General features: G+C 29.7%; 1 protein-coding gene across 2 annotated transcripts; it reads left to right on the top strand.

Moving 5' to 3' along the window:
- The first annotated feature begins 1,936 nt into the window (after positions 1-1,936).
- Positions 1,937-4,619, top strand: LOC115704439 (gibberellin 20 oxidase 1-D). Of its 2 annotated transcripts, none has more exons than XM_061114436.1 (3): positions 1,937-3,518; positions 3,625-3,868; positions 4,035-4,619. In XM_061114436.1, the coding sequence occupies exons 1-3, from the start codon at positions 2,926-2,928 to the stop codon at positions 4,299-4,301; spliced, it is 1,104 nt and encodes a 367-aa protein (XP_060970419.1). In that variant the 5' UTR covers positions 1,937-2,925; the 3' UTR covers positions 4,302-4,619. The 2 variants fall into 2 exon arrangements, with proteins under 2 accessions (XP_060970419.1, XP_030487507.1); XM_030631647.2 differs by having other exon boundaries at positions 1,939-3,518; positions 3,625-3,946.
- The last annotated feature ends 9,008 nt before the right edge of the window (positions 4,620-13,627 follow it).

A 13,627-nucleotide genomic window follows, 5' to 3' on the forward strand; every position in this document is an offset into this window, starting at 1 on the left:
ATATAATCGTAGTGTTAGATTATTAATGAAAAATAACTAGTAGATCGTGATTGATTTTAAATAACATAGCTAGCTGAGCAAATATAATCCTGAAAATTCGTTTGTAATAAAAGAGTAGTTGAGTGGATACTACTTTCTTTCTCCAATGCTTTGGTAGTTTACGTGTACAAACTCAACAGTATTATTGGGTCTTCTGTTTATGATTAAGACAAGCACAAATTTGGCTAATTTTTCTTGAAATTTCGAGTATATAAGTATATTTAATTACGGATGTAAGGCGTGCATTTTTCTCATCCATAAATTAGTCGTTTTGGTCTCTATTCATAAAGTTTGAGATAGATTTCAAGAATAATAATAATAATAACAATTTTAAGATGCTTAATTACGAGGCTTGTTTAAGACCAGATTTTTAGATTAGTCTCCCTAAATCCATTTCTAAAAGATTTTTAAGTAAAAGAAAATATATTTAGATATGTATATTAACATAACATGTTCAGCCCCTCTAGAAAGGAGAATCTATCCCCATTGTCATTCCAAACCTCCACTTGACTCTATATTGGGTTCTATTAATTATGTGGACTGTTTAAACACCACAAAGAATATCCTACTCCTTTTCCACATGTTATCGATCTCTCTCCTTTCTTTTGTTTAATATTTTTATGCTTAAGATATTTACGCATGTCCAAACTCGATCGTTTCAGATTTATTCTATTATATATATATATATATAATCAGTTATAAAATTAATATACACACATGATACACGCATATATACATACAATAAATTGAAAGAAGATACGCAAGGAAAATTTAATGAACATGCAAGAATTTCTCAAAATGTGTTTCTTCTATTGTACAATTGTCCTATAATTTGTCTTATTAGGCTACCTTCATTATACATATTTAGACAAACCAAATACGTACTATTAACCATAATTTTTTCCCCATCTTTACAAACCCACAAAAGGACCAGTGGGACTCGGAGAACAGTAGTGATCATAGGACATGCTCAAATAATCATATAATGTAATGTTTTGAAGTGAAGGAGAGCTGGTTTAATTTGATGCCCCCCTAACCAGTGGTATATGCCTCCCAAGGAAATGTACCTCAATATAAAATGAAAATTATTTCCCATGTATTTTGTTTTTATTAGTGGTGCCTAGATCTATATATATATAGCTAGATTTGATTAATGTTGTTGGTTAAGCATTATGCAATATATATTTATATGATTATGGACTTTTGTGCTTATAAAGGACCAACTAGTAGTATGTCTATAAAATTAAAATCGTAGTATACGTAAATTGGACAAAAAAAAGAAAAATTAGAGATTCATTAACATGTGTACTTGTATAAAGTATGAAAAATGATGAGGAGGTATTAAGTTAATTAATAATTTTAGAAAATTATATAATGCACGGTGTACTTTTTTTTTTTTTGGCATTTGAGATAAATTTTTGATCTAATATTTTTTTATGATCGTACAAGCACGTTATAATTTTTTAAAACATTTAGTAAAATTTTAAAAAATTCGGAAAAAAATTTAACAAGTCGAAAACAAGATTGAAACAGTGTGTTGCATGCATAATTTTTAGCTTCTATATATAAATTATTTTAAAATTTTTAAATATTTGCAAGATGTTTTAAGTAACCATAATATATACAACTATATATGAAAAAAAAAAATTATAGAATACAGAAAGAAATAAAAAGTGGATCTGTGCATCCCTATTATAGAGTGCATTAGATTTAGAAGCCCTCATAATTATTATTTCATCATGAAATTCATTAACATCAGTACCTTGCTGATATGAAAATAAGGAAAAATAAACATATTTGAATTTGAGTACTGGATTAAAAAAGTCTAGCTATGTTGCAAACGTGGCTTAGTTGCTTCGGTTACAGATTTGCTAAATAATTGGTCAACAGACTATGTCCTTAGAAATATTGGGTTAGACGTGTATGGTTTGATATTGATATTAGGTCAGGAAGAAATTGTGATATTCTGTTATGGCTCAATACAAAGAGTATTACAGTTAATAACAGTATATAATTCCAGATAAAATCTCTCTTTCTTTCTTTACTTTCAAATAATTATTTTGTTGTCATAATTTCTTTGTGATATACCATACCAGCTCCTATAATTTTATTCATGCCTTCTTATTCATCATATCTATAAAATAAAATAAATAAATATTTATAAAAAAACACATAAAATGTATGTTTGATTACATATTAAAAGATTTGAATATGGATTGAGTTATAGAGGCAACATATCTATGAAGATTCTAGTTGGTGGCAACTGGCATCCGAGGAGGAGAACCTTCTTCCTCTTAGACCCCCTTTTGAACTCTTTTTTTTATTTTTATTTTCAGAAAAATGATATTATTAATTATTATTCCGTTAAATTTGGAAGTTGTTCTATCCCTTTTTGTTTGATGTAATTATATAAAAAAGAAAATAAAGATTTGGATATATAGAAGTGTTTTTGTGTTGTATCCTATGTATGTGTTCTATTCAAATGGGTTATTATTATTTTTATTATGATTGGTAAGTAAAAAAGAGAGGGTAGGCATATCAAAGGGGACAAAATAAAAAGACCAACACCAGAGACACTGCTACACTTAAAATAGCTAGAGGAATGACGCAACAGTGCAAATTAAACAATTAGATTCCCATATTTGTATGCCGATCTCTCCAATGAAAAACCCCTTGGATTTTTTCTTCTCTTCTTATAACTCTCTCCTCATTAATACCCTCTTCCCTACTAATTAGTAATTACTCCTCTCTCATCATAAATTCCCCTAACAAAACCAACCTTTCATTTCGTGATCATATCCCCAAAATTCACACACTATCTTCCTTTGCTTGAATATATAAATAGCTTCTCTTTCATATTTATATATAAACATTAATTATATATATATGCTAAATATGCCAACTGTATCTCTTCCTAAACCTCCCCCATTCAACAAAAGTAGTAGTAGTACAAGTGAAGATAATAATAATAATAATAATATTAGTGAGAAGATAAACCCTTTGGTTTTTGACTCGAAAGTTGTTCAATACCAAGCAACCATACCCCAAGAATTTATTTGGCCAGACCATGAGAAGCCAGGCTCCACAGGACCACCTGAGCTAGTGATCCCTCCCATTGATTTGAAGGGCGTTTTTGATGGAAATGAAGTGGCAATGTCTGATGCATCAAAGCTGGTCAATGAGGCTTGCAAAAAACATGGTTTTTTCCTTGTTGTCAACCATGGGATCGATTCTGAGCTCATCAAGAAGGCACATCACTACATGGACCACTTCTTTGAAATGCAGCTCTTGCAAAAACAGAGAGCTCAGAGAAAGGTTGGTGAGCTTTGTGGTTATGCTAGCAGCTTCACTGGAAGATTCTCCTCTAAACTTCCATGGAAGGAGACACTCTCTTTTCGATTCTGTCACGACCAACAGTTTCCCACCATTGTTGAGGACTACTTCGTTGGTGTAATGGGTGAACATTTCAGAGACTTTGGGTAAGATTACAGGACAAATTATACCATGCAAAAACATTACTTGTGTGTATATGTATATTGTAAGTACTGACTCTATTTTTCATGTGTATGTTTACTGTGAGTTTAGGAAAGTGTACCAAGAATACTGTGAAGCCATGAGCAAGATCTCACTTGGGGTTATGGAGCTTCTGGGGATGAGCCTAGGAGTTGGGAAAGAGTATTTCAGAGAATATTTTGAAGGAAATGATTCCATAATGAGATTGAATTACTACCCAGTTTGTCAAAAACCCGATCTAACACTGGGGACTGGGCCTCACTGTGATCCAACTTCTCTAACAATACTTCATCAGGATCAAGTGGGTGGTCTTCAGGTGTTTGTTGATGATACATGGCATGCCATTACTCCTAATCCAGATGCTTTTGTTGTTAACATTGGTGACACTTTCATGGTATAATTTATTGGTAACACTAGGTAGCTAACAAGTTCTGGTTTTTACATATAGTTTAAATAGTTAGTTGTGATGGTGTGTTTTGCAGGCTCTATCAAATGGGATTTACAAGAGTTGTTTGCATAGAGCAGTGGTAAACAACAAAACAGTGAGAAGATCTCTGGCTTTCTTCCTCTCCCCAAAGATGGACAAATTGGTAATTCCACCAAAATGTTTGGCGGGTCCCAATAATCCGAGGTTGTATCCTGATTTCACCTGGTCTTCTCTTCTAGAATTCACTCAGAAGCATTACAGGGCAGACATGAAAACCCTCAATGCCTTTACCCAGTGGATCATTTCTCACCAAATCAACTGATGAAAACACAGACACACATGATCATATATAATAATAAAAATAATAATGAAAAAGATAATAATAGTACACTCCGATTTGATTTTACTATGAGCTCTGTTTGTTGTATTTCCCAGGCTGGTCCAAAAAGAGTGATTGATACTGTTGTGATCAGTGATTGTCACAATTGATGGAGAGAATTATGTAAATGAAATGAAAAGAATATTTTGATATATTTATAATTATTAGATTGTTATTGGAGTGTGATGTTATTATAGACAACGGTTACTTTGCTTGTTATAATTTTGTTCTCTTCTAATATTATTAAATCAAGATTATATATTTCTTTGGCTAATAGTGATGTGTTGTTGTTGTTGTGAATGTGTTGACATTGCCAAATTGGACTTTTTCTCCCTGCTTTTGACTTGTTTGGACTATAGATTAATTAGAGGATGAAAAAAAAGCTGTGATAATTCTAGGTTCTCAAAAATAATAATAAAAAAAAAAAAAGAAAATCCGTCCATTTTTTCCTCATTAAATTATGAGCTCCAAACAAAAGTGTTAAATACCTTGAATTCAATTCGAGCATATGACAAAAATAATAATAATAATAATAATAATAATAAATAAAACAAAAATGGAAGTCTAAAATCTTGAAGAAAAAAATAATAATAATAAGTTGACTAACATTATATTACATTTGTATTTTCACTACTCAACTAGTTTGTGTTTTATTAACCAAAAAAACTAGTGTATTTTTGGGTTACTCACTCTATAAATACTAGCTATATCATTGAAGATTTGCTAAAAAAAACTACTACTTAACTGAAGATTATCCTATGCCTTTTAAAGATATATAATTTATAATAAAATATAGTATTTTGCATCATATGTTTGGTTAATAATAGGGTTCTAGTATATAGTTGCATGCACATGTAGGAGTAATACAAATACTAGTAGCTACTAGGTAGGTAGGTAGATAATTTAGCTAGACTACTGAGTCACATACAACCTTACAGTTGACTTTTTTCTTTTCATTGTGAATATAAATAGGAGTGCACAATAGTTTTATGCCTTATCATAATATATTTATGTTATGATCCTTATTATCATGGTCCAACTGTACTTTCCATAAGTTAGCCATGTTTATTCCCACTGTTTGGGAAAATAGGAGGGGACCGGAGGTGTTTCACCATAACTAGATGAGTTATGCTCAAAAAAACAAAAAAGAAAACTTTTTTATGCTATTTGTTTACTTCAATATTATTCGTGCTATTGTGTAAAAAAAATATTATTGGTGCTCAATATCACAAAAAAGTATTTTATTATTATTGGTACAATTTAATATTATTATTTTTTTTAAAACAAAAATTTTCATTAAATAGAGCACTCGTTTTGTTCAAGATACAAGAAAAATGCACAGGTGGAACAAAAGACTGTAAAAATACGATAAGTCCATAATAAAAAATTTCTCACAACAACATGCACATCTCAATTAGCAAAGCCTTTAATAAATAGTAAAAACAAATTATAAAATGACCTTAACACAAACTTACTATCTTCAATATAACTAAACCAAACATAGAACAAAACACTAAAGGACTTCAGATAGCTTCAATAGACACCAAACTATCTGATTCAAGTATCACAAACGAGTAAGTTTGATCTTTAATTTAGCCAACTAAGCGCCTCCTTAATGTCGAGAGCCTCACTCAGCCACATCAGGCTCGATACTACCTAGACAGCAGTGTGCTCTTGCCACCACCAACAAACTAGACGGATCATGAACAATGAAGCCAATTCCAAACTGTCCTTCCAAAGGAAAAATTGTAGCATCCACCTTAACTTTGGCGCCTGAAATTGGTTTCACGCACAACTCCCTCCTATCACCTTCAAGCAATGGTCTTGTTAGAGGTATACTACTCCCACTACAAAAAATATCATTTTTACCAGCACAGTTCGCTACTGCGCTGGTAAAAGTAACTTTTACAAGCGTATTTTGTAAACTGCACTGGCAAAGAAGTCAAAGTTTTACAAGCGTACATTTGCAGTGGCTAAAATCTATTTTTTATTGTGCTAGGAAAAGTCATCTGGCAAAAGTTCTAATACCAATATTGATTTGCCAACCCCATTTTGCCAACACATTACAAGTAAATTCTATTTTACCAGCGTAATACCAATTTTTGCCAGCACAAAAATGTGCTGGCAAAAGTGACATTTCTTGTAGTTCCCTACCTTGAACCTTACACCATTGGTCAAAAGAGTTATCCACAAACATAACAACTCTAGTAACAATCCATTATTTTTACTAATTTTTTGCTGAACAAAATGTATTTTAGTAATTTTAAAACTTTACAAGAGTATTTTTGTAATTAAAAGTTTTAGGTTGTAAAATTATAAAGAAAATATAGAAAAAGAATATTTTTAAAAATTCTCCTTAATATTATATATTTAAAATAAATATATATATATTCTAAAATATAATATTTTAGTGATGTAAAAGAAATAGAGACTCGGGTATAGTATAATATAAAAATTTAAGGTAAAATAGACAAAATGTAATTTTAATGATATATTTTAATAAATAGAGTAGAAAATCAGTGCTCGAAAATACTAATACTTTTTAATGACATTATTATTATTGGTATTGAATCTCATATATTTTATATTAAATTAGAAATAAGAAATCTGATTGTATCAAAGAAAAGATGATATTTCATTTTATAAGGTCTTTAGACTGTAAAAGAATGTCTTTTAGCAAATTCTTCGAGAAAAGTTGAGAAAAGAGAGAATAAAGAAAGAAAAAGAGGGAGATGTTTTGTATCAAAAACAGAAGTGGAGAGAAGAAAAAAGAAAATGGAAAGTGGAAAGAATTTTTTTACAAGAAAGTAAGTGTGAGATTACGGTCTAAATTATTTTTTAAAAGTATATATAGACGCATATTAATAATTAATTTACGTTCATACTAATATATTTTTAGTAAATCGAATTTTTTCCAACATACCAAACAATTAAAACACAAATATATCTTTATTTCCATCTTTTTTTAATGCTTTATTCTCTTATATTTCTTTCAGCTCTATTTTCTAATAAACCTTGAGTTATTTTATAATTTTCTAATTATGATCATAAAATGCACATATTATATACATGTCATGAATATTGTATCATAAGCAATTTTGGTACGAAGACGAAATTCATCTAAATAGATGCATTTTATTAGATTATCTTTTATTATAAATAATTACATATAGACAAGAGAATAGAGATGCTTAATCAGTCACATGAGCCAGTAAAAGATCCATGTGTTTGTATCATTTTAATCCAACAAGGCATAGATTGTCTTCTTTTGCTGTAAAGAGAATGGTTTCGCTCATCATTATAGAATAGAGACAGTTATGTCTATATATATACATACAATACAAAAAATATTTATATACGATAAAGACTCATAACAGATATTAGTAAATAATTAATATAAACAAAGAATATTATACACACAAACTGTTACCTATTTTAAAATTAATTATTGGCGAAACCCTACAAAGCAAAATCCACAAACCAAATGCATTAATTTATTATTGTATATTCACACTAATCATACTAGACGTACGGCTATGACTTCTTTTTTAAATCACTATCGAAAGAGGCATATATATACATATACAATTATTTTAGTCTGATAATAAATTAAATATTAAATTCAACATTTCTCAATCAATACCTTTTTTTGTTATACTTTCCATTATTTACCAACAAAACTCTTCATGCTCGCTTTGCTATATATATCAGGCTAATTGTTGCACTTATAATTTCAAACTTATTATATTATTTACAGTTAAATATTTGTGCATAAAAAATAAGGATTTATGGATTTTTTATTTATTTATTTGCTTTGATTGACGTATATATTTTGTAATAACTACTGTTCTTAAATATTTTAGGGAGTCTTTTTGTTAAAAATTATAGCATCGGTCTAATCTGAATAATCTCAGTTGACCACTGCATATTAAAATTTGATATTAGTTTTGTCATCTCATTTTGCTCCTCACATTGACGGAAAAACAATAGTTTTATTGGCTCTTAATTTTATTTAATTTTTATTTTGACTGTTCTTTGATTTTTGGTGGGGGAGTGGACCACCATATTTTTAATATTAGAAGATTCAGTAAAATATATTGGCAACTTTAAAAAATTAATTTTCAAAAAATAAACTTTGAAACAATAATAAATTGTGATTTTCTCGCTTAATTTAAACTTTATCTTGAACTTGTATATAGCAACAAAAAGCGGATGCAGTAAAATACATATCTTTTGGTAATCAATTAATTAACTGTTAATAAAAATAAATTTGTTCTCTTGCCAGAAAAGAAAAAATTAGTGCACATTTACTGTTAGACAAAACACATTAGATCCATATAGGACTCTTCTGCGTTGAATTAAAAAAAGTTCTCCTGAGATTTATTTTAAGACTAATTAGAATTTTTATCTCCTAAATTTTAACATGTATCAAATCATGTTTTTGAATTTTTTTTTTGCCGTTAAAAATTTTCTCTCATCTATTGAGATTGTTAGATTTAATGACTTTTGTCTAATTTCATTCAATTTTACTATTTCAGTTATTGTTTATGTATTAAATTATGCTCTCTAGACTTTGATATCTACCAAATTATGTCACTCGAACTTTAACATGTATTAAATCATGCCCTCTGAACTTCCACTCATGTTAGACTTTTTTTTACAAAAAATTAGACAAAAATCCTTAAATCCAACAATCTCAATTGTTCAGGGGTTATTTTTAACAACCTTAAAAGTTCAATGGGCATGATTTTGTACATGTCAAAGTTTGGGGGATAAAAATTCTAATTAGCCTTATTTTAAAGTGGGAACTACATGATCAAGTGGTATTGCTGCATGTGCAAATTCAATATGGTGGGATGTGTTGTAGTAGATTATTTTGAGAAATTTGATTATATATGCACATTAATGGGGGAAATTAATTTTCTAAACTTATGCATTTCAAAATTAAAAAAATATGACAACTTTACTTTAAACTCAAAAATACCCCACTCATTTTCAAACCTCAACTCTCTCTCTAATCTCTCTCTCTCTCTCTCTCTCTCTCTCTCTCTCTCTCTCTCTCTCTCTCTCTCTCTCTCTCTCTCTCTCTCTCTCTCTCTCTCTCTCTCTCTCTCTCTCTCTCTCTCTCTCTCTCTCTCTCTCTCTCTCTCTCTACCTGAACATCCCAACCCAACCCACGCGAACCACCCCACAGACCCACAAAATTGGACCGATCGGACCCCTTCAACATCCCCACCAGCCCACGACGCTCCCCCACCGACTCACGACGCACTACCACTGAAGCACCACCACCGACCCACGATACCCACGGCGCACCACCACCGTTTTTTATTTTTTATTTTTATTGATTTTGTTTGTGATTTTAGTGTTAAAGATAGATTTTGTTAGATTTAGGGATAGATTTAGATTTTAGAATCTCAAATCTGTGATTTTGGAAAAGGTCCAATGGGATCTGATGTAGGTCCAATAGAGTCTGATAGGGTCGAATGAAACTATGAGTTTGCGGGGTAGGAGACGTAGGTCCGATGGGGGGTCCGATGGGTCCGATATAGGGTCTAATGGGAGGGTCCGATGGGGGTGGTTCTATGGGTCCGATTATATCCGATGTGGGCTCCAATGAAAGGGTTCAATTGTGTAAATAGGGGTATTTTAGAAATATCATAAAAACTGTCATATTCTACAAATATTAGTTATTAAGTTTAGGAAAAAAAAATTAGTATATGTAAGCATAACAAATTAAATTTTCCATTATTTTTAAGGTTTCTTTTTCTATGTCTTGGCCCCACATCATTGTCTTTCTTGTATAATGAGACTCAGCAGTAGATTTTAATGTGTCATACTCTTTGGATCTCCTTTTTTTTTTTTAAGAAACCTCCACACTCTTCAATCTCACTTTACAACCTACAAAATTTCAATGAAACTAAAGACCAACAAAGAAATTCAAGTAACAATTTAAAAAAATTAGTCTCTTCCATTTGCCTTTGTTTAGATCACTCATCACTTCCAAGTTCCAGTACAAAGCACGAATGACGATCATTAACCTGAGTTTCTTCAACAAAAAATTTGAATTTTTTTAACAAAGCTCTTTTGCCACAATTTATAGAAATTTGAACCCAATTTACCACTGCCACACTACACAATTGAGAAGACGACAAAAACTCTGGTTTTTTTTTTGAAAAAAAAAATTATGTAAACATTATTATCAAAATCTTCTCCAACTTAAAAAAAAAATTGTAGAAAAAAAAAAACAATATTAAAACATTACTTATTTTCACTGTTGTCAGATTACACAATCATTTATTTAATGTAAATTTTCATCTTAGGCTACTAGACCTATGATATTAATGTACATCTCACGAATGAAAATAAAGTATTAAATGCCTCATTTATGGATAATTCTCATATATATATGGCATTGTAGAATTCTCATTGAAGGTAAATATATGTATAAATATATATGATTTTGATATATGTTATGAAGTAATGTGATCGATAAATATATAGAAGAAAAAAAAACTCGAGTAATATGCAATTTTTTCTTTCAAAAGAAAGACAATTTATTTTGAATAGTTTAATTATTGGAAATGCGTACTAGATCTAGAACTTCTAGTGTTTCATAAATGTATTTTAACTTTGTTGTCTTGTACTGTTGTACACTCTAGCATAACAAAAAAATTTATATTTGAAAAGTTTAATTATTGGAATTACTAGTACTGCTTCATAATTCTAAATTGACTTGTTATATTGTACTGTTGTACACTAAAATAATTAACCTGGAATCCTCTGATTTGTCGAATTATATATAGTATTATATATTAAATTGTATTATTGTGCCTTTATTCAAAAAAAAAAAAAAAATTGTATTATTGTGAGACACTCTCTCACATAAAATAAATAGTAAAATATTGAGTCATTATAAAAATATAGACTACTTCACTTATAAATGATTAATTTTAAAATGTAACCTTATGATTCTTCCCCGTAAGAAAATATTCATGAGCATAATAAAAAAAAATGAAAATTACTATATTATATGTACATTTATAAAGTCGATTTTCTACGACTTGAGATTTTATATCCTCTTGATATATGTTATAAAATTAAAATGTCATCTAGTAGGTTCATTTAAAAGTTCATGATAAGTCCAAGATCCAAAAATAAAAGAAATAAAAATATTTTTATGTTGAAATAAGTACATATTAGAGCAATATATATGTATTACAGCCTATAGATGCAAAAGTTCTCTATTGTAAATTGTTAAAGAGTATTTTTATAAAAAAGTGCTAACTACACTATGATGATATTTTTTTTATATTGGGGTAGAAGAATTTGAATTTAGAATCTTTTCTTTGTGACGAAAAATATGAAATCATTAGAAATGCTCTAAATAACAATAATTTTTAAAACTTGTTGAAGTATAGCTTTGTCACAATATCTTTAATTTTAGTTTTTATTTTTACTCCAAAAAAAAAACAAACTATAAAACAAAAAGAAAGATAACATTTAGTAGCGATTTTCACAAAGTGAATTTCATAATAAACATCTGAAAATGATAACAAATTATGAAATAAAATGACCTCATAGTCACTATCCACTTATTCGTTTATCTACAACAACTTATTATTATTTCATATCAAGCTAGCTATTATTCAATAATATTAATTAATGACCTCATAGCTACACATAATTCTTTAAAAGCTACTATGTCGAAACCAAACAATTGAAATTGATCACTATAGTTTTGAATATAAATCCAGTCCTAACATAAGAAGGAAATAAAAGAAAAGTATAATAGAACGTCCTAGGGGCAGCTACCTGTCTCATTTGTTTTAATAAAAAGAAAAAGTTTATATGTGAATAATTTAATAAGTTATGTGTATAACTCGATTCAATTTAATTATAATCAACCCTGAAATACATATTTGAAATCTAATTATATGATGGGATGAGATAAAATGTTATTTTTTAATATCTAAGTAGATCAAATCGGTTGATGGACAGAGTATTTAAAAATCTAACTATTATTTCAATTTGATTTGGATGAGTTAATTATATTTTATATTATTATGCTTAAAATATTAATAATATAATTTTACTTTTAAAAAATAACGAATTTAATCTAATTAAATAAATATTAAATTTAAAATATTGAATGAATCAAATTCAATAAAAATAAAATACTTAATCTAACATAAGATAAAATTTGAACTAATTTGTAAATATATACATAAAATACATCTCACGTATTAAAACCAACTAATCCAATATTCTATTGAATTTGATCGGTCAGTTAAGATAATTAAAATTAATTGAATCGGCGCGTGTAACGTCCCGCTTCAAGCCTCCATTTGGTCCTTACACCTATGGAATAATGGCTCTTGTACACGAGTACGTCACTCAGGCTGCTTCATGGACTGATGACTGACCTTACACACCAACACGAGTGTTTCCAGCGTGATTTGTCCTCACTCGCACGCTTCCTAGGAAAACTTTTCAGGAGGTCACCCATCCTAAAATTGCCCCAGGCCAAGCACGCTTAACTGTGGAGTTCTTTCGTGATGGGCTACCGAAAAACAAGATGCACCTTGTTGATATAGGTGGTACCAATCAATCCATTTAAGCTCTATTCAACTGTGTAGTCTCATACCTACACAGTCTTAGAATCATCCCACTTGACATTCCCCAGGCGGTGTGAGATTGTACAGTTTACCCGGTATTTCCCCTTACGGATCACGGGACTACTGACTGTCACAGCTCGGCTAGCAAAATCTAATATAAAAACATTGGATGTAGCCCCTATACTTTAAATTCCTAATTACGCAAATGTTTTGCAAAGTCAGGCTAAATTAACATCAAGCATAAGCTCAATCAAATGCGCACAAAATTAAAAGAAGAAAAATAAATTGAAAAGCATTAATTGTGTGTATAGTCTAATTCTATAGATGGTAATGGTATCCTCTTTCAATGATCAGCTTATTCTTTCACTTTACCTTATTAAGATAACGAAAAAGTAGTTATTACTGCCTTATGGCCGACATTTATTAATTGTGCAATAATTTCCTTTTTATCATCATCAAATGGGTTACTAATGTGTATGAGAGACCTAAGTCAAAAGGATCTCAACCTCAACTTGCCACTTTTGGGTGCCTTGTGATTTTTATAAAGATATATTATATATATTTCACTTATATATATTATATGTATGCATGTATGTATGTGTGGGTGGGGTACATGGCCATCGCCATCGAACCCATGAACATATTTTATAT

Source organism: Cannabis sativa, chromosome 1 (genome assembly GCF_029168945.1).
Source record: "Cannabis sativa cultivar Pink pepper isolate KNU-18-1 chromosome 1, ASM2916894v1, whole genome shotgun sequence".
NCBI lineage: Eukaryota > Viridiplantae > Streptophyta > Magnoliopsida > Rosales > Cannabaceae > Cannabis > Cannabis sativa.

Excerpts from the sequence above, each read along its gene's own strand:
- LOC115704439 (XM_030631647.2), top strand. The coding sequence starts at position 2,926 with ATGCTAAATATGCCAACTGTATCTCTTCCTAAACCTCCCCCATTCAAC. Across the intron at positions 3,519-3,624 it reads GAACATTTCAGAGACTTTGG|GAAAGTGTACCAAGAATACT; the intron begins GTAAGATTACAG and ends CTGTGAGTTTAG. Across the intron at positions 3,947-4,034 it reads ACATTGGTGACACTTTCATG|GCTCTATCAAATGGGATTTA; the intron begins GTATAATTTATT and ends TGTGTTTTGCAG.